The 21,275-nt window shown below is 39.4% G+C and overlaps 1 protein-coding gene across 1 annotated transcript; it reads left to right on the top strand.

Moving 5' to 3' along the window:
* The first annotated feature begins 405 nt into the window (after nucleotides 1-405).
* Nucleotides 406-16,605, top strand: LOC101848744 (dynein regulatory complex subunit 4). The gene is made up of 11 exons (XM_005096602.3): nucleotides 406-458; nucleotides 3,863-3,972; nucleotides 7,152-7,262; nucleotides 8,390-8,587; nucleotides 9,048-9,254; nucleotides 10,020-10,280; nucleotides 11,842-12,009; nucleotides 12,555-12,641; nucleotides 13,677-13,886; nucleotides 14,255-14,320; nucleotides 15,510-16,605. Exons 2-11 carry the CDS (start codon nucleotides 3,970-3,972, stop codon nucleotides 15,657-15,659), a joined length of 1,461 nt encoding a protein of 486 aa, XP_005096659.1. The 5' UTR covers nucleotides 406-458; nucleotides 3,863-3,969; the 3' UTR covers nucleotides 15,660-16,605.
* Nucleotides 16,606-21,275: the final 4,670 nt, after the last annotated feature.

The following is a 21,275-nucleotide window of genomic DNA, read 5'->3' as shown; positions in this document are numbered from 1 at the left end:
TGCTACATCTCAGGAACAAAAGTATGTGTGTGACATAAGTTTTTATGTTTGTTATTTATTTTTGGAGGGTATTATTCTATATTTGCATCCAACTTATACTCACATATCCATGCTCATACAATCTAATTTCATAATTATAACATTCTACACGGTAGACTACGACAGCTAGAGAATTTTGAACAGTATGAAAACTACCTGAGAAGTTCGGTTTTCTCAACACGATATTTGTTTTGAGGGGCCTTGCCACTATAATAAAAGAACTGCTAAACTGGCAACTCAGCCTGAAAGGGTAAATATAGGGGATTCCCCGATCACACAAGAAGACTACTAGGTCGGTTGTACAGGCCTAGTTTTTATGGACATGGGAAATAACTCTGACTCTGAGACCGACCCGACCATTGCATTACTCATCCCCTTAGTGTCGAACTGTTACTGTTAGTGTTATACAACGCAGTACGGTAGATCTACAGGATATTAAAATAATTTGCGTGTTACTTGATATCCGTGACAAGGACTAGGGGTCACAAACATTTTTTTCTGAAGAGAGCCAGATTGACAAAATGCCAAGAGCAGGCTACAGTTTAATCCAATACAATGCGCCTAATACATAATAATATAACCAGGCGCGGTTCGTCCATCATAGAGCACGGTCGTGCAGTGCCGCCCAAACGTTTTATGTTCTATTACGTAAAACACCCACAATAATAAACTAAAACAAGCTAGAAGCAAACACTAGCCAAATACTTTATCAAAACAAGGTCCTCACTGGCGCTATAACTGTCATTTATGTGTCTATAGCGCCGTAAAACATCTACTATGCCATGCCCAAGTCCATGCGCTTTAGCTAAACATAATAGAATATTCAACAGTGTAACCTGACCTATAAATCGCTCTTGGGGATAACCCAAGCAATGACGACACTCGTAGCGAGTTTGGCTGTACATTGGTATGAATAAGACGGCACATCTCAAATGTGCTCCTGCCGAATAGTGCCGAAACATAGCCACAGTAGGCAGTCTAAAAAATAAACACGATAGACTGTACGCTATTCCTTGCCAATATTATATGAGCCCCGGAGCAATCCAGCGGAGTGCTCAAGTGAATTGTGATTAGTTCATTGTCTGTCTTGCCACTATTTTTAGTGACTCTGTGACCGTGAACCTGAGTGAGGTGAACGTGACCGTCCTATGAGTTGTGCCTTTGAATGGTTTTGCAGTGGAATAGTGAAAGTTATTACTGGAGTGTTCAGTTCCAATACAGGATGAACTAAATTGATGTTTAGGTAACAATAAAAATTTGTTCTAGAAATCAAAGCGACAAATAAAAAGAATGAAAATAAAAGCAGGGGGTCCTCCCTCATCAACCCAAAGATCCTAAAATTATACACGGTCTCATTTACTATGCCCTTGACTATCTTCAGCTTGCAATATCTTAATTGTGCACGTCCACTTTTTAGCATCACGAGCCGCCCCTGAATGTAACAAAACAGCTACCGTTGTTGTGTTTCCTTTGTTTATTCGTGTGTGTTTTTTTCTGTGTGTGTGGTTTGTTTTTGTTTTTTGTTTTTTTGTGGGGGACTGTAATTGTTGTTTTGGTGGGGGTGGGGTGGGGGGGAGGTATTTGTTTGTTTATTTGTTTATTTGTTTGTTTGTTTGTTTGGTCAGACATGTGTGATATACATGTATTAATATTATAATATTATAATTTTGCAGTCTGCCTATTTAAATTCTTCTCTCGTGTATCATATAATTTTATCAACTATGGTGCGGTCAATTAAATTCGTGGCGCATTAACTTATTGTCAAATATCATAAACTAACAAACCTCAAGCTTTAGCACAATGACTTATTGCAAGGTATAAATTTAATTTGTCTTACAAATCAATATTTTCTTTATCACCTGTTAAATTATAGCTTATATTCTGGGAAAAAATCATCCTTCATAAATGGCCTACTAGTTAGTTAAAAATCCAAGTGTTTTTTTTTTCTCTACAGATATAAAAAAAAGGTAGCTGGGACATAAACTCTTTCCTCCTTCAGTGAATAAAACAACAAGAGATAATTAAATTTTAGTGATTTTAGTACGTTAATGTGACAACTTTTCTCATTTAGGAACAACCAGTTTCATATAAAATATAAACCAATGTACAAAAGTGTTTTTTTTAATTGCACAGAAAATTGAGGTAGCCGACCCGGAACCGGTACGTGTACTAATGCTGAGGGTAGTTCGATCGCCGTTTACAAAACAAAAAAAGAAGTTTCATTCATATATTTGGATTCTAGTATAATATAATTTTTCACGTAGATCATCGGCCGTGGCAAAGTGGAAAAGAAAATAATAAACGGGGGAGGGGGGGGGTAATTTTAAATAGATGGGGGGGGGGGGGGGGGCCCAAAAAAACCTGAAAACTAAAGCGGGGGTGGCGGGCGCATTCGATAGCTTAGAGCTGGCCATTATTATTAGGCGTCTGCCAAATGTGTGCAGGAAGCCAGGGAGTGCCATTCGTGAACAATCCTATTTTCCGTGTGACGGAGATATAATTTCTAGTATTTTATATGAATTTATGAAAAACAGTTTTTCAACCTAACCTGAAACTTCTGAGGAACAATATGAATAAGTTAAGGCAAAGCGATTAACTATTTTGCAAAGTATGGCTGACATTGAATTGATTAAAGAGATACTTGAGGATAAGTTGCTTCTTTTTTGGTGAGGGGGGGGGGGTGGGGGGTGTTCCATCTCCTCCTTCTTAACGCTTTGGCTTATGGAATGTGCAACTGCTCCCATCTTTTCCTATTTCTAACCTTATCACGGCGATCAGTAAGATACAAATAGTGAACCAAGTAAATTGAACTCATATATTTTTATACGACAGCAACATATAATGGTCGTTATAATACATCGTATCATCATAGAACTAATATCCTAGATCCATATATGGATGATCAAACGTGCTTTGCGTACAATTTTGTTGGCGCAAAATTCCCTGATCAGGCCTGTTTCAATATATGGCATCGCCTCTCCACTCCACCCATGCAATAATTTAATTGTCTCTCTCTCTCTCTCTCTCTCTCTCTCTCTCTCTCTCTCTCTCTCTCTCTCTCTTCTCTCTCTCTCTCTCTCTCTCTCTCTCTCTATATATATATATATATATATATATATATATATCTGAGAGAACTAATCTACAAAATAACCTTAATGTACAGTACATCGCAAATAGATATTAAGTTAATTAAGCCGCCACCGTTATAATCTGCTGTACATCTGCGTTCCTGACGACAGAATTATTGATGAAACCGGATTAACGTTGATCGCCGCTTATTTCTTAAATTGTAACCTAAACATGAAAAAAAAAAAAAAAATTAAACTCGACTCTCCCCCTCAAAAAAAAAAAAAAAGAGGAAAAAGAAACCCTAGAGAGGGCTCAGTGATCCAGTTCTATGAACAGTGAATAACTGGCAGAAAAAAAAATCCATTAATCTAGGCTTATCTTAATGAACGAGTTACAATGTATTACATGCATAGACTCGATACAGGTTGTAATTAAGCTCCTTAATCTTGATCTAGATTCTATATCTATTTCTTATATATTTTATCCGTTCCATCCAAGACTGGTCTTAGTCCGTCTTGGGTTACATCCCTTGATTTTGTAAATTATTATTATTTTGGTCCATTAGATTCTATAAATAGAATGGTACCTGAAAACCATTTTATAACCTCTTGAAAGAGACCAAAATCCCCTCATTTTTGTTTGTTTTTTTATTATTGCTATAATTTTCGTTCTTTAAAACATTTTCTTTTCCGGGTATAAAGCCAATATAAAAAAGAAAGAATAATTAGTATAGTGTTTGAATTTCGAAAGTTAGGTCAGAGACTATCCTCTTCGACATCCGGGTTCTGTTGCTCTGACAACCACCGTAAGCGTCCATAACTGTGCTGTGGGACGACAACAAAGTTGCCGTAGTTTATCAAAATGGTATGAATATACCGTCGTGTAATTACCTTTTGAAAGTGCATAATTTTGGAAATATATTTCATATAAATGGATGTTTGCCTTTAAGTATCCTGTTATCTATACTTATCTTCGTTGAAGTGTTTTAGGAACAGTTAGGTCACAAATAACCAATTGTCGATACTTTTTTGTGAGCGTACTGCAACAAAATTAAATGAAAATTCCATGCTTCCGCTTGTTTTTACTGCAATCTACAAGTCGTAATGAGTTTTGTGCACCCTTTTGAATGTTGGACAGCTGAAGTTTAACATTCTTTTGGTAGATCTGTGACATGTGTGTGTGTCATTTTAGTTTCTTGTTTCTCAAAAGTCAAAGTAAAGGAACAAGTAAACTTAAGGCCTCCTTTCATTCTCTTTTGGCTGTTGACAATTCTTGTCATATGACCCAACAGCTTGAACTCAGAGAAGGACTGAAAGACAGCAAAACAGATTCTCGTTTCACCTCCTTTCTTTACTCTTATGATCTGGCATTTCCTACCCATGATTCACTTAACTTTATGGCCACCTCTATTCTCACCCGGAGTGAGAATAGTGCAGGCGAGTCTTGTGGCTATTCTCACCCGGTGCGCGTTCACCAAATTTTGCGTTCACCCTAAACCATAGAATTCTACACTGTGAGGAAAAATTGTAGAATTCTGTGCCGTGAACAAACGTTCCATTACAACTGTAGCCTACTAAAAGCGTACAATTTTGTCTGTGGGCAGCGGAGAGAGAGAGAGAAAGAGAGAGAGGAGTAGCGCGAGAATTTCCGGGCAAAACAAAATGGCGACCCGCGTAGTTCGGCTCGATTCGAAAAGTTAAATAGCCGTAGCATCTTTGTAGACAACCAAATTAATTTACTTTTGTGTTTTAACATCATTTTTTAACTTTGTTTTGGTCAATTTGATCGTCCACACCGATAGTCAGTATTCAGAAAGAGACGGAGAGAGAGAGAAGAGGGGAGGAGTTGATCTTGCGAGAACTTCTGGGCGGGTGAGAATAGCCACTTTCTAACTTTATATAGAGTCTAATATACTGACGGTCATTAAAAACGCACCACTTACAAAGCAATTCAAGTAGTGGTGACGTGTTTATTTTTTAAAAAATTGTATACCATTGCATTCTATGGCCATTTTGTGAACATTCACAGCTGAAATGACATGAAAAGGTCAATTGGCACCGCGAGCACAAAAACATGAAGTAACAAAAGTCATTTTTCAAAAATCAGAGCGGTAAACTGAGTTTTTAACACCTGCTTTAGTATCGTATGTCATCCATTGTCCTGAATACAATGTACAGGATTGGTAGCGTCTTCTCGTGGAATTGACAAGAGTCTGAAAGAACACCTTTGGAATCTGTACCCACTCATTTGTCAAAGAACGCCTCAGCTCTTGGAGATTATAAAGAGGTCTTCCACGGGACAAACGGCGGCCAAGCTCGTCCCACACATGCTCAGTTGGTGTTAAGTCAGGAGACAGTGATGGCCAAGGCAGGACATCGATGTTGTTTGCCTGCAGAAAAGCAGTGGTGGCTTGAGCGGTGTGGGGGAGGGCATTGTCGTGTAGGAATAACTGCAGCTCTGGGTGTTGACCAAATAACGGCACGACATGGTTTTTTTAAAACCTGCTGGTACGTGGTGGCTTTCACAGGCTGGTTGAAGAAGCACAGTGGTGTGCGATAATCGTGGCTGAACGCTCCCCATACCATGACGCTGCCTCCTCCCCATCTATCGACCTCCAGCATGCAACAGTTGGCATAGCGCTTGCCGGGGAGTCTCCAGACCCTTCTTCTCCCGTCAGCATATGCGACTCTCGTCAACTGTAAATGCTGCCTGGCCTATTGCAAACGTTGTTGACAGTGCCTCTGTGTCAGGACAGGACCAACGTACGAGCGTCTGGCTGCAAGTCCTGCTTCCCGCAAACGACGTCGCACGGTCCATTCAGATACTGGTCCACGCTGACCAACCACTTGACGACCTGTTTCCGGTGCTGGCAGGAAACGGTCACGAAGGTGACGTTGGCGAATGTAGCGGTCTTGCACTGGTGATGTAACTCGTGGTTGGCTGCTCCATCGTTGATCTGCTGTAGATTCAGTAGCTGCATTTTGTTGAGACAACTGGATTACAGTCGAGTGGCTACAGTTCATGCGCCTGGCAACTTGCCGTGCTGCCATTCCGGCTTGGGGCATTCCAATTGCCTTTTCACGTTCTTGCATGGAAAGTCGCGGCATTATTTACGCAGAAAAAATCCGTCGCACAGAGTAAAGAATGTCAGTTTTTGTTATGGGCGAATATAATCTCTCCCTAACAGCCAAAAAATCTGTCTCGCTGAACAAATTTTAGGTTTGAGGTCGACATATCGGATTTTTGCATGTTGCACGTGCGCATTGACAGTTTTGAACTGGGAACTTCAAATTTTGTGCGATCGGTAACCTCTGTTGCCCGTGAACTGTTGTCAACCTCAATTGATGTCACAGGATAGATTTTAGTCCAAAATGTGCTCAATCCGTTAATGACCGTCAGTATATAATTGATTGCCAAATATTGTTTGGCCGATCTATTTCTCCGGACGCTCATGAAAATAACTTGAACTATATTTCTCTGGACGGTTTCAGTTCTCGAGATTTGTCGATAATTTGATAATTTGCGAATGGAGTGGCCTGCACACGCGCATGTGTGTGTGTGTGTGTAAGGTGTGAACGGGGGGCGTGGAGGGATTTTTTTTTTTTATATGAAGGATTTTAGTGTTTGCTTTAGGGGTAACTTCTCGCAGTACCTTTTGAAGGCATTTTCAAATGCTACTTCCCAGTCCCCGCAGAATGGCAGAATGAAAGATGAAGGCTAACAACGGAAACCGTTCGGAGAAATAGAGATCATGTTTATTTTCCTGAGCGTTCTGAGAAATAGTCACTTCGGTACTGTTTTGCTGAGGAAGAATTTATAATGATCACTGCCTTGACTGAGGACTGCCTCAACTGTTGGTCAGACATTAATTTTGCCCTAGCAGTTTTGATGATGTTATGTCAGTCTTATTTGTTTGAATGTGTGTTATCCTTTATCCACCTGTGATTGATTTAGTTGCCTTAGATTTTTTGCCTTGTTTCTGAGCGTTTCAGCCAGTTGTGTGGAGATTTTACAATGTGAGATCTTGTTGTCTGTATCCCCAGCCTCCAAAAAAGAAGAGTGGCAAGAAAGGGAAGGGGAAGAAGGGGAAGAAGTCAGGAAAAACCCCCACTGTGATAGATGGCATTCCCACAGAAGAGATGTCAAAGGAGCAGGTGAGCCTCATCTCATTGATGATACTTTCGCCAACTTCTAAAGGCAAAGCTTGCTGCTGTTTTGATAAATTTGTCATGCTTAACCCTACTTGATATTCTTTTTGATTTGATGGTTTTTAGTGAGCACAAGACTGGAGTGGGTGATATTACAGGTACAAAGCTGTAAAACACAAAGCAGTTTAACACGAAGTTCTCGTTAACGTGACAGGATTTCATAATCCAAAGGTCCAAAACAGCTGGCAGGCAACGGCTTGGTCTGAGCTAAAACGCCTGCAGCGAGTGAGTTAAAAGCAGCAAATTTCTCTTATAATTATATTGACTTAGATTTGTAAGTTGTTTAAAATTGTAGGTAAGATGGGAAAGTAGGGAATGAGGAAAGCGAATATGTCATGAATGGGATAGATCTAGACAGTGAGATCATTGATAGGCCTATTGAGATAATGAGACTGCTAAACTGGCTCACAGACTTAACTGGAAATCAGTGCTGACAGTAGGAATGCACACCCCTTGGCAACAGAGGGATGGAAATTCAAGCAGATCTGGTTACCAGGAAGGATACAGACCATATCATTATTACTCCTGCGGCTAGCTCTCCTCCTTTCCTTTATTATTTTTTTTCCTGACACAATAGCCTACAGTTATCAATATACCTCACACAACACACCCTCAACAAGCTAAACCTCTTAAATTCTTAAATTGAGTTTTTGTTCTGACTTCTTGTGCACAGTGGGTGGTGTGAGAATCTAAAGGAACAGATGACTAAATATCTCCTTGTTCAAAGTTGTTTTATTCTATTGCTATAATTTGGACTTCGCAATAAAACAGTGTCGTATAAACTTTGAAATCGTGTTTCAAAACTGAATCAAAACTTCCGATTTTCGGTGGAAATGCTTGACCCGGAAGTCAACTTTATATTATGACCTTTATTTTGACATGGATATGTGGATTGGAATAGAAACCAAGCTAAAATTTAACGTCAGTTCTCACGGCGGCTGGCTTAGCGTACTGACGGCACTTTAGCCGCGCTGCCCTCCACAGCTCGGCGTAGCGAATGAGTTAATTAGTAAATGACTCTTGTTCTTCTACGGATGTGGTTCAAGTCTTTTTTCTTTCCTTTTTTTCTTCAGTTGGAGGAGCTCATTCAGAGGCTACGTGAAGAGCTTGAGAGAGAAAGAGAAGAGAGAAATTACTTTCAGCTGGAACGTGACAAGGTTAACACATTTTGGGAAATTACAAAACGGCAGTTGGAGGAGAAGAAAGCAGAGCTCAGGAACAAAGATAGAGAGATGGAGGATGCTGAAGAACGCCATCAAATAGAGATCAAGGTAAGTCCTGAAATCTGTGCAGATGCAAATTATTCCCCCCCCCTCCCCCTCTCCCTGCTCCTGATTTTCTTCCAAATGAAAGAAAAAGAAAGATTAGATAAGTAAATGGAAAAAAAAAAAGTACAAATAAAGAGTTCTTTGTGCAAAAAGTGCTTTTTCCTGTTCTACATTTTCTAGTTGTGCCGTTCCTCTCCTAGACATTTCTTATTGTGCACCTTTGTGTGTCTCATTGGTATTTAATTCATCTATCTGCACAATTCCAATTTCTGGGGGTGGTTGGCGGGTGCTCTGGTGTGGTTTGCTCCTTTTTTCCTATAAAACAACTATCGTCTTTACCTCTCCTCCTTCTTTTTTATGTTTGTTACTCTCTTGTAACACCTCTAATTTTCGGCACTTATATGACCTTATTATATTGCTAGTGCCGTAAAACTCTCACTAAAACTAATTTCTGTTATACCAGGTGTACAAGCAGAAGGTCAAGCACTTGTTGTACGAGCATCAGAACAATATCTCGGAACTGAAGGCCGAAGGCTCCGTGGCTCTGAAGCAGGCTCAGGATGGTCACAATTCGTCTGAGATGGAGCTCCGCAAAGACAAGAGAGCACTGAAGGTGGAGCTCAAGGAGCAGGAGCTAGCTCATGAAGATGTCATCAAGAACCTGAAAAAGGTCTGTGTAAAGTTTTCTTTCACCAAAGGTGGGAGAACACTGGTCAGTATTTCTTGAATTTAAAATTCAGACAAGTGAAATTCTCATCAGCCTCGAAGTGTTCAAATATGTTTGGCTGAAATGTTGATATAGTAGGTCTCCTTCTTTGAACAGGCTAATCCTTTTTCTATGTTATCTAGCTGCTAGGGTTTTTGTGAATTCTTACATAATATGTAGGATATTGAAGAATGTGAAACTCCACATGTCAGTGGATATTCATGGCCATTTTTAATCTTGAACTTTTTCTCTCGATCAAAGCTAATATTTCCCATTTTCTCAATGCATTTACTAATTTTTGCTTAATTTTAAAGTAGCATTGTTGGGTTTTTTTGGTTACATTACATTTTATTGTTCTTTTAAAAGTTGCAATGTGTTGTAGAGGTCAAAGTCAGCAGGTACCATTGAAACTACAGTACGTAAAAATGTTTATTTATTTCCATTGGCTCCCGAATTGAAGTGGTTCTTTAATAGAATTCATTTTTGAACCTTGATCCTTCTTTGGTATGGATGTAGAGACGGTTTTGTTGTTATGAGCAAGTGAGAAATGGGTTCCTGTAAAGTTTAACTTAAAATAGATATCTGATTTTAAGATTGTATTTTTTTATGCCCATAGTGGAGATGACTGGACATTAGACAAAGGGGAAAGTATGGGTGCTGAAACAATTCGCTACTCATCAAGCTGGATGTGAAGTATACAACTGACATCATTTGTTTCAATTTTTTCAGAAAAATGATGAAAACATGACCTCCCTTCGCAACAGCTTTGAGCGCCAAGCCAAAGAAATCGAGTCAAAATATGAGAAGAAGATGAGGGCTCTTCGTGATGAGCTAGACTTGAGAAGAAAGACAGAAATTCATGAGATTGAGGAGAGGAAGAACGGCCAGATCAACACCCTTATGAAGAATCACGAGAAGGCGTTCAGCGATATTAAGAATTATTACAATGACATTACATTGAACAACCTTGCCCTTATCAACACATTGAAGGTGAGTGCACATTTACAGTATTATTATTGTCTTTTCTTTCTTTCGATATAACATTTTGTTTTGAGAGAGTTAATCCGTTTGCAACTGTAATCAGATTCATTTCTAGCTTTTAACGGAATGTGTTGTTTAACTCTTTAAGCCCTAAGTTTTTTCCACCGTTTCTTGGAGTTTTTTCTACTGTTACTATAAATATCGGCCAATGGTGTACATCTGACGTTCTCTAATTATCCGCTTGTCCCAAAATCCCTGTTAGGCTAGAGGTCAGAAGGACTTGAGGAATACTTTTCCTAGTGTGACTAGGTCTTTGTTTATAGTTGAGATCTGCTTAACCTAAGTGACTGTTGTCTGGAATATCGTTGTTATTTTCTTTTTCAGGCTCGTCCCACTACTTTCAAATTTATTTTCTGAATAAAATTAGGTCACTTTTTCTTCTTTCAAAACATCATCACTACGGCCATGTTTTTCTAATCAGTTATAATTTGTCTATGTTTATTGGTAATGTATAAAATGAGCACACACATGTGTACAGGGCCTACGTTTTCTTTGTATGTGTTTGAATTGGGTCCTTAAACAAGTGTCAATAAAAAAATCTATTTCCTGGGTTTGTGAAAACATTTTTGCAGTAGTTTTACTAATGCATTTTCTCAAGTTTATGGTGCTTTTGACAAGCAACCTAAGCTATTCTTATTTACAGCTTATTCAGTAGGGAATCAGTTTATGAAACTAAATTCTTTTGTTTTTGTTTTAAAAAGTAAATTGTATTGGTGTCTTTTCCCCTATGTTGAGACACCTTCTGTAAAGCTCCATTCTGTCCTATTGTCTGTTGTGGCCTTTACTACACGTAAACTGGGGGCTATCGTGGCCTAGAGGTTAAGGTGTTGGCCTCTCATTCAAAGGTCCCGGGTTCGAATCCAGGTAGCGACCGAAATGTTTTTTTCTCTAAAATTGTCTTCTTTCCCCTCCTTTCCTGCTCTCTAGCAATGTTCTGTCGTCTGCTTTCATTTCCACTTTCTGCCCCCACCCCCTCACCTCCTTTGCCCCCTCCTCTAGGCTCCTCACTCTTTCTGCAGCCTTTCTACTGCTACTCCTTGGCTCCTCCTTACTGCTGTCTTTCTGCCACACCCCTGATCTTCTGGTAGGAAAGATCTAAGCCTAGCCTTCTCGGACATGGCCAAAAAATCTCGGAGGGCCCGTGTGCAAGCTGCACATGTTAAAGATCCCTTGGTGGTCTAAAATTGATAACAGTAGGCTTCAGCCACCACCCGGGCAAAATTCAAAATTTCCTACCAACTGAAAAAATTAGGTGTGTCCCGCACGCTCATAGGACCTTATGCAGTTGCGAGCGCCGTAAAACACTTTACAAAAACAAAAAAACAAACATAAGCAGTTTCTTCTTTTCTATAAAAAATCCATTGTCTCTATCTCCCCTCCTTCTTTTTTGTGTTTGTTACTCTCTTGTAACATCCCTAATCTTCGGCACTTATATGACCTTATTATGTTTCTAGTGCCGTAAAACTCTTACTAAAAACTAAACATAAACTGTGAATTCTGTTCTTGACAGGACCAAGTTGAAGAAATGAAGAAGAAGGAGGAGAGAATGGAGAAACAGATGGCTGAGGTCATAGCTGAGAACAAACGTCTGACTGAACCGCTACAGAAAGCCCGTGAGGAAGTTGACGACCTGAGGAGGCAGCTGAGCAACTACGAGAAAGATAAAGAGATGCTTAGGGTGAGCAAAATGCTTTTTTAGCAGCCTAGAAGCTTGTGGGGTTTTTTTGTTGTTGAAAGAAAACCCAACTATTTTCTATAGTTCTACAGCCCGAGTCTTTTCTTTTTTTCTTTCTTTCTTTTCTTTTTGGAAGAGTTCTCTAACTCAATATTCTTAAAGCGGTTTTAAAAAAGGCGGACTTCTTCAAAAAATCATTGATTCAATCGTCTCTGAGAGAGCAAAGTTCTGGACTGGATAAAGTTTGGTTGTATTTTGAAAAGAATATGTTTTTCTACAATTTGGCGGTGTCTATTTCTATTATTTTTCCTTTTTTTTTTTCCAGCTGTCTCACTGTCTCTGTGGAGTATTTATGAGGCGTGATGTAAAGTCAAATCCTGGAAAAGTGACTGTTTGTTTGCTCCGGCCGATAGAATATATGTCCCTTTTTTGTAACATCGTCTTTCCCAAGGCTGAAACTTTGGCTCAGTGAATAGCTATTAGATCTGCCTGCTTTTATTTTGTTGCTTCTCCTGCTATATACTGGTTGTTTTTTTTTCTATTTTCAGATGACAAAGGCACGTCTCAAGCTGTTGTCTGAAGATTTCAAGTCGCTCAAATGGGAACACGAAGTCTTGGAACAGAGATTTCAGAAGGTAGACATAGTTTGAACATCCTGAAAAAAAACAACAAAGTAAACATTTTTAAAAAATACATTGAAAAATGTGAACAAAATGAGCTTTCTACAAATGCTCCTGAGAATAAGATATAAGGGCGTATGAGTGATGAAAATGAATTCAACCAGAAAATTTTTTAGTCAGCTTGGCAGTCACCTTAGTGATTTGCTGTTGGCCCATTTTTTTTTCACAATATCCCGATTTTTTCCCCTCTGAGATCCTGATTTTGAGATTTCATAGAGTGGCAGGTGTGCATAAATTTGACCAGTGTAAGTTCTTTCACTTGCGCAGACAGATGTAACATGGAAGAATAGGAGTTCTTATTTTACAGGTGGTTGGAAAGTTGCGTCTGTAACTATTGAGCATATCTGATTGAGGCAAAATGTGGCCTGTATCATACTCACTCACTGTGGGTGGTTGGCGGGTGCTCTGGTGTGGTTTGCTTCTTCTTTCCTATCAAACATCTAGCGTCCTTTTCTCCCCTCCTTCTTTATTATGTTTGTTACTCTCTTGTAACGCCTCTAATCTTCTGGCGCTCATATGACCTTATGCAGTTGCGAGCGCCATAAAACCTCTACTAAAACAAATACTCACTCACTTACTTACTAAAAGGTTGAGTGAGTAATCTTCTCAACTCTGTTTGTGGTTGGTTGGCGGGAGCTCTGGTGTGGTTTGCTTCTTCTTTCAAGTCAAACATCTATCGTCCTTTTCTCCCCTCCTTCTTTTTTGTGTTTGTTATTCTCTTGTAACACCTCCAATATTCGGCACTTATATGAGCGTATTGTGTTGCAAGTTCTGTAGAACACATACTAAATAGTTTGTCTTCTGGTTGCATAAACAGACCTGCCACTCATCTCGATTTAGTTGGGATATCCTGAATTTTTTCCCTAAATCTCAAGCATCCCGGTTTTCCCGATTTCGATCACTTGTATCCCGATTTTTTGTTTATCTGCTGTTGTGCTGTAAAACAATTACTTACTAAAACTAAAACAACTCTTGTTTCGTTTCTCTCAGACTCAGGATGAAAGAGACGAGTTGTACCGCAAGTTCATCAAGGCCATCCACGAGGTGCAGCAGAAGTCCAACTTCAAGAACCTGCTGTTGGAGAAGAAGCTGGCTGCTCTGGCTGACACCTTGGAGAAGAAGGAGGCGCAGCTCAACGAGGTCTTGTCTGCATCCAACCTGGACCCGACCGCTCTCACAGTGGTCACCAGGAAGTTGGAGGTGAGTGTGTTGGGAAGATGCGATACTTTGTTGAGTTTGTGCTACGTTTGTTTAGATACCATATGTGAGGCAGCGTGGTGAAATCAGGCGCTCGTCAAACTAATGAAATTGAAGAAACTGGCATTTTTCTGCCAGTTTGACCATTTTTATCAAATTTTTGTTTTTGGGATTAATACAATTGTTCTCCAATTAGAAACATATTTCTGCTGATTAAAGGCACAAAATATGTAAATTTTCAGTTTCCACGGATTGTCAAGCTATAAAAATAACCAAACTTTGGCGGCCATTTTCTCGCTAATTCTACCTTTGAAACCAGGCGACTTCACCTTCTTCAATCTCAAATATCTCGACTTCTATTTACTTCACAGGATGTTCTGGACTCAAAGAACAGTGCCATCAAAGATCTCCAGTATGAGTTGGCACGAGTATGCAAGGTATAGCTGGAATTTCTTTTTGTTATAATATGGATAATGATTTTTTGGGAAAGAGGGGGATGTTTTATTTTTATAGTAAACAGGCAGGGTCTGAAACCTGCTTCCTAAATGATCTAAATCATGTTAATAGGGGCGTAATAACATCTACATTTTATTTTGAAAGTTAAAAAAAGAAAGATTGAATGGTTTAGAACAGATGGTAACGAGTAGAAGCTGAGGGGTTGTTTTGCCTCTTGGAATAAAGGCAATTTCCCGTTGATGGTGAATTAGGTACATCTGTAGGGGTGGCTAGTCCCTTCTGTGCTTTTTGAACTCTACCCGTACGCCCTGGGGTCATTTTGTACCCCCGGGGTTGTATTCTTCACATTTTAGAATACTTCTAGTACGAAGATCTCTTAGAAACTTTCAGTATTTCTCAAAAAATCATTTTGACAGACTGCTATGCAAAGCGTACGGATCGGATTAATGAGTTAATTTCCTCTTTGAAAAATGGTGGCACAGAGTTACCCACGTCGTATGGATACAATAGTAAAACACGATGTACGGATAGGGTTAAGGGGCACAAACAGTCCAAAATGCAAGCATTCTGTTTCAAGTGCAAGTTAAAATCCTTTCTTCCTGAAGGCTCATGACTTTTTAGCAACTACCTTGGGTTTTTAAAAAGTTTTTAGTAAGGTTTTACAGCGCTTAAGGTCATATGAGCGCCAAGGGGTGGATGTCAACAAAGAAGTCCAAACAGAAAATCAGGCTTTCTCTGCTCACCTCTCTGGCCTCAACAGCACAAGGTCTGCTTCGACTATCAAGGCTCCCCGGAAATAGCAGTTCTCAAGAGAGTGACAAACATACAAAAGAAGTATAGGAAAAATGACGATAGTAAGGATGAGGAAAGAAAAAACAGCAGTTCCTCCTGTGTTGTTCCAGCACAGATTGATAAATCAGTTCATTTACAATTCTACCATGCATAAGAACATGTTAATATCCCCCCCTTTGGGAATGGTCTAAAGACACTTCAGTCTGTAGCACGGCCCTGGTGTGGGGAGCACGCTTCTTTGATGTGGTATTGTCAAAAATTTTTGGGCATGATCTTTATTATATTTAAAAACAACTCTGGAATATTTAAGTATGTATTCTTAGAGTTTAAATTTCTGATATCGTTGTGTCTTGACCATTTCTCCTTTATGATCCACAGGCACACAACGACCTGTTGCGCACTTACGAATCGAAACTGGGCCAGTTTGGTATCCCGACTGAAGAACTTGGGTTCAAACCTCTTGAGAGCACTGTTGGTGGTCAGACTCTTGGCCATGGCCCGGCTGGTTTGGTCTCCGCTCCATCTTAGGGATGTACACAGCATTGTTGTTTTGCTTTCACATTTATTGTTTCTCCATAAGGATGATACGGTGATTATTGTTTCCGTAATTGTAGCAATGTGAGGGGTACTTGTGGAAAAAACCGTGGGTGATTCTTTGCGTGCTTCTGCTGTTGTATGAGGAAGGAGGAATAAAGTAAATTAAAGGGGATTGCTTGCCTCAATGTACAATTTCACAAAGACCCCTAATGGAGATAATTCATTTAGAGCCAAATTTAGTGATAATTTTGGGCTACTGAGAATTTTTAAAGAGGAAATGTTCGTTTATGGCTGTTTGCTCGAAGACTGAAACTGACCAAATTTTGGTGTGCTCTAGTGATATTGAATGTTTTAGCATCCTTATTATAGGCCTGAAATTTGTTGTTTTCTTTCTTTTCGTTTTTCGAACAGTTGAAGAAAAGTGTGTAAATTAAATAAACTACATTATAAACTGTTTGCACCAAGATATATTTTTGTAAAAAATAATTCGCAAATTTAACAAAATGTGTTTTCTTCTCTGGAAATTAAGATAGATTCTACATTTTTTTCCTGAATTTTTGAAAGAGTAAGTTACTCCTAAATGACTGGGTTCTCCACGGAAAGGGATGAGCAAAGCACAGTTGTTGGTGTTTGCACATGGCACGTCAAATACTGGTCCTTGACTCGTGGACAGGTGGATGTGTGACAACACGATTTTCTAATTCAAATTTGTCTCAAGGATTAGGTTCATGCTGACCTTTTATATCTTATGCCGACAGGTTTTTATTTTTTTCCCATAAAAGTACAGTGTGAATTTTTGCAAGACCAAACTTTTAAAATAACCATGTAGCGTACTTAGAGTCCTTAAAATGTAACATAGAAAAGCTTGGAACAATTTCTATGTTACTGAAAATGTGATATGTACATATATTTGCAAATAAAGTAACACTTTTGTGTACCTCTTGAGTTGTAACTTATTTATTGTTAACTGTTTGTACAGGCACTGTAGATTTTACAACCAGCTTCCTCCACACTGCTTGCCGCACTATGATGTTCCATTTAACACTTTACGGTCTCTTGATGCAATAATGCGACAGTGAAAATTATCCATTTTGGTCACCTGAAACTGCGCCAGCCCCAAGAAGTCCATTGCAGTCAGTTTCCTGTCAGAGTGACCAAATGGAGTATTTTGTACTACTGGCTCTTTGACTGTAAAGTGTTAAAGCCAGTCCACTCTTTGATGTTGTCTTCCCATTGTTTCCTCTGTCTGCCTTTTTATCTCTCTCTTGGCCAGTCCAGATGATTGTGTAATGTGTCAACTACCACTTCAGTTTGCATCTTCTTACTGAGGTTGAGAGGTCTTTAAACGACCTCATGGCTTTTCCAATTTTGGTTTTCACTATCTCTCATTGAATATTCTGTTATCTCTATACAAAGAGGTCATCTTCATCAAGTGTGTATTGTCCAGTGTAGCATGGCAAAGCCCACTCCTCTCCCTGCCAGACCACGGACAATGTCCTCCATTTTGGTGGCTCGTGAACATGATGTAACCCATTAACCCTATTTGTATGCCCTGGGGGTCATTTTGTACCCCAGGGGTTGTATTCTTCACATTTTGGAATACTTGTAGTACGAAGATCTCTTTGAAACTTTCAGTATTTCTCAAAAAATCATTTTGACAGACTGTTATAATGCAAAGCGTAGGGATCGGATTAACGAGTACGCTTCCTCTTTGGAAAGTGGTGGCACAGAGTTCCCCACGTCGTATGGATACGATAGTAAAACTCGACGTACGGATAGGGTTAAGTAGTGGCACAGAGTTCCCCACATCGTATGGATACGATAGTAAAACTCGACGTACGGATAGGGTTAAGTGGTGGCACAGAGTTCCCCACATCGTATGGATACGATAGTAAAACTCGACGTACGGATAGGGTTCAGTTTCTTAGGGCCGTTGACTCCGCCGTGGAGGTCATTCGCCCCATGACGCTGTGTTGACAGCCCCCCCCCCCCCCTCCCAAACCACCACATGGTTTAGTGCACTTGTTGCATAGATCTAATTCTCAGGACTATTCACCTTTGATGTTGCTAAGGCAGAAGAAAACCTAGATATGAAACTGCATTATATAATAGGACTCTAAGCTCAGAGCAAAATATCTTGAAGTTGGGATACCTGGTTACATTTTGTGCCTTTTTGGATAGTGTAATAACTTCAGAAAGTTTTTCACAAAATTTGTTGGAACGTTTGGCTCTTCTATGGGGTATGAAGAGTTATTTTATGCCATGCGATCAACAAAAATCTGTTCGTGTTAGAGAACGAAACAAACTGATAACACCTGTCATCTCTGATTCTGATCGAAGTGGGTGGTTGGCGGGTGCTCTGGTGTGGTTTGCTCCTTCTTTCCTATCAAACAACTATCGTCTTTATCTCTCCTCCTTTATGACCTTATTGTGTTGCAAGTGCCGTAAAACTCTTACAAAAACTTTTTTATAAAACCCCAAAGAAGTTGGAACTCACTTAGCGAGATGTTAAACAAAATGTCCGTAAAAAAGAGGTGTCACATCTGTCCAGACAAAACACCTCCAGTGATGGAATAGCAGTAGTAGCAAACACATTATGTTCAGCTTGGAACTGCTGTAGTTTTTGTTCAATGCACTTGATGCTGCTGCAAACTGCGTGGATTGAATGATACGTCATTTAAAATAAAATTATTTTGCCACCTCATGGTAACATAATTATCATGTGACCCATGTGGCCCTCTGGGGAACCCGAATTTGACATGCTGGAATTAATAATAATAGATAACGTTTGTATAGCGCAAATCCCCACTCAACAGCTATATCTATGCGCTTCACAATCTATATACTATTACCCTAGCAGACCTGAGAGCATTCTGAAACAACCTCGACTTCCTGGGAAGCATACAGTGCAAGCAGCCATTTATAGGCGCTAAAACACTAACATACTGACAAGATCTTTCGCTGTCTATGGCCGGGTACCCATAATTAGGCGATGGATGAGAACCAATGACGCCCTACCACGTAGAGTGCAGCAACCAGACACTAAAACTTCTCTTTGCTTTTCATTTTAAAAATCCCAAACAAACAAACAAATTCGCCTTACGACATTTGTGCAAACTGTCCCAAACCGATGTCTGAGGTGTATCATATAGCGGTCTGCTGCTTCGCTTTAGCACGCAGGAGACCCGAATTCGATTCCTGAGTCAGAAAAAAAAATTGAGCATCTCGTTCTTTCAGCTGGGGGCTGGGATGTTGTTTACTGCAGATCACACACATAGCCACTACAACCGTAGCAAATCAATTATTTTCAAGAAAATTTCAAACCTAAGTACAAATTATCAAATCATGGGTTAAAACAGGCCTAGATATTTTTAGTTGCTCCAGAGGCATTTTGATTGGTCTATCTCCGCCGGAAACGTCTCCGAACCGAATAGATAGCTTTCTATGGGGATATTGCATCCCTCTCAGCAACGGCTTTCAGTCCTGGTTGTTCCTGGCACGTAGGGTCAGATCCCGACTCCTAAATGATCTAAATTGTGTCATTGGGGCGTATAAAACACCTATATTTAAAAAAAAATATTTTTTTTAAATAACCCCAGAGCACTTTTGATTTTCTGTCTTTTCATTTTCCTGTCGTCTCCAAAAAAATGTATTGTAACCTGAGCTGTTTACCATCTGTTGGGTGTCGGCGTGATGGCTGCATGTCAAACCCGTTGTTTTACATTTATTCACTTATCGTTTTGACAATCTGAAGCCAATGAAATCAACTATACCATTACTGTTCCATGACTGATGCAATTCGTAAGCTCCTTACGTGGTGTTTTGGAGACTACTGTGTGGGATGTATGGCATGTAGCCTTCATATTTGGCATTCCGTAGACGTATGCAATACCAATGTCTGTGTCAATTTGCTTAGCATGGCCCAAATAGAGTGGATGTGATTGGGCTACGTGGGAGTGAGGATACACGACATATTGTTTTGTAAATCGTTGTTGTGGCTTTCGGGGAAAACGTACTGGTGGGTGGTTGGCAGGTGCTTTGGTGTGGTTTGCTCCTTCTTTCCTATCAAACATCTATCGTCTTTATCTCCCCTCCTTCTTTTTTTGATGTTTGTTACTCTCTTTGTTATACCTCTAATCATCTGGCGCTCATTATATGACCGTATGCAGTAGCGAGCGCCGTAAAACATCTGCTAAAACAAACAAACGTACTGGACCAACGTGGTGTGGAATTCATGCCAAAGAGGCGGCACATCTCTGATTGAAGCGTTGGAAACCACCCAGTCAACCCAAGATAGACAAAACAAACAAAATATACAAAACAAACAAACACCCCTGCAAGATTCGAGCCTAGATAGCCAGACGTCTTAGTCTAGCATGATACCAACGGAGCTGTTGGTGCGCCCCCAAAAGTGTCGATATGTGAGGCAGCGTGGTGGAATCAGGCTCTCGTCAAAATAATCAGAATGAAGAAATTTGCAATTTTCCGCAGGTTTGTGAAATTTTATCAAATTTTTGTTTTTGGGCTCAACACCTTTTATGGCCATTAAAGAACTCATTTCTGTGTGGGTTTTTTTCTTCTGAAAAACGTTGATTAAAGGCACAAAAAATGTAAATTTTCAGTTACTAGGAACTCTTAAGCTAAGGACATAACTAATCTTCGGTGGCCATTTTCTCACTAATTTTACCCGTGAAAACGACTGAACCCAACCTCCTTCTTTCGCAAATATCTCGACTTGTATTCAAGATAAATTGATATTTTTTCCTCAAAATAAAGACAAGTGAACAAGCTTTAAGGTGATACCAATAGGACGTAGTCACTCGTTATGTCAATCTATTTTAAGGAAAAAAGCAATTCGAGAAAATTTCGGAGTTAGACGGTTAGAATTCTCTGCCGACGAAGTTTTACATAATATAGGTGAGACGTGCTGACAAAATGAGTTACTTCTCGCAATACACAAATGGAGATATGGCTAAAAATCGACGTTAGGGTCAAATTTGTAGATTTTCTATTGATGCCATATTCTTGAACTAGAACCTGTCTTTTATTATTTCAAACTTATAAATTGTAAAAACTTCAGCTATAAGCGTGATGTATGTATTTCCGTATGGCTTGAATCCGGGAAGTAACTCATTTTGTCAGTACCCTTTACATAGATTCTATCTGTGACCTCATAAAAAGTTGAAGCGAATCGCAGTGGAATGAATTAAATAACAAATTATTATTTAATGTATTTGTTATTAATATTAGATCTAGAGTTTAATTTAATTGAAATATAAGATGACAAAGAAATATGGATGATTCCACTTTCTCATATATATATACTTTAATATTTAATATATTTATTATCATTTTATTATAAAAAGTTGAAGCGAGTCGCAGTGGAATGTTTTATCAAGTTATTTAAGAAATCTGAGCTGTTTTGACTTGGTACTCGACTCATTCAACACCTATACAATCTTCTCGTATTCCCTTTATCAATGGATATAATAGTTCATTCTAGAGATATGAGTGATAATTCTTTGAGCGCGAAAAAAAGATGCATAAAGGTGTGGGTTTTTTTATGTGTGTGTGTGTGTGTGTGTGTGTGTGTGTGTGTGTGTGTGT

Source organism: Aplysia californica, unplaced genomic scaffold (assembly GCF_000002075.1).
Source record: "Aplysia californica isolate F4 #8 unplaced genomic scaffold, AplCal3.0 scaffold00133, whole genome shotgun sequence".
NCBI lineage: Eukaryota > Metazoa > Mollusca > Gastropoda > Aplysiida > Aplysiidae > Aplysia > Aplysia californica.
Note: the sequence above shows the minus strand (reverse complement) of the source record. Positions and strands in the feature narration are given on the sequence as shown.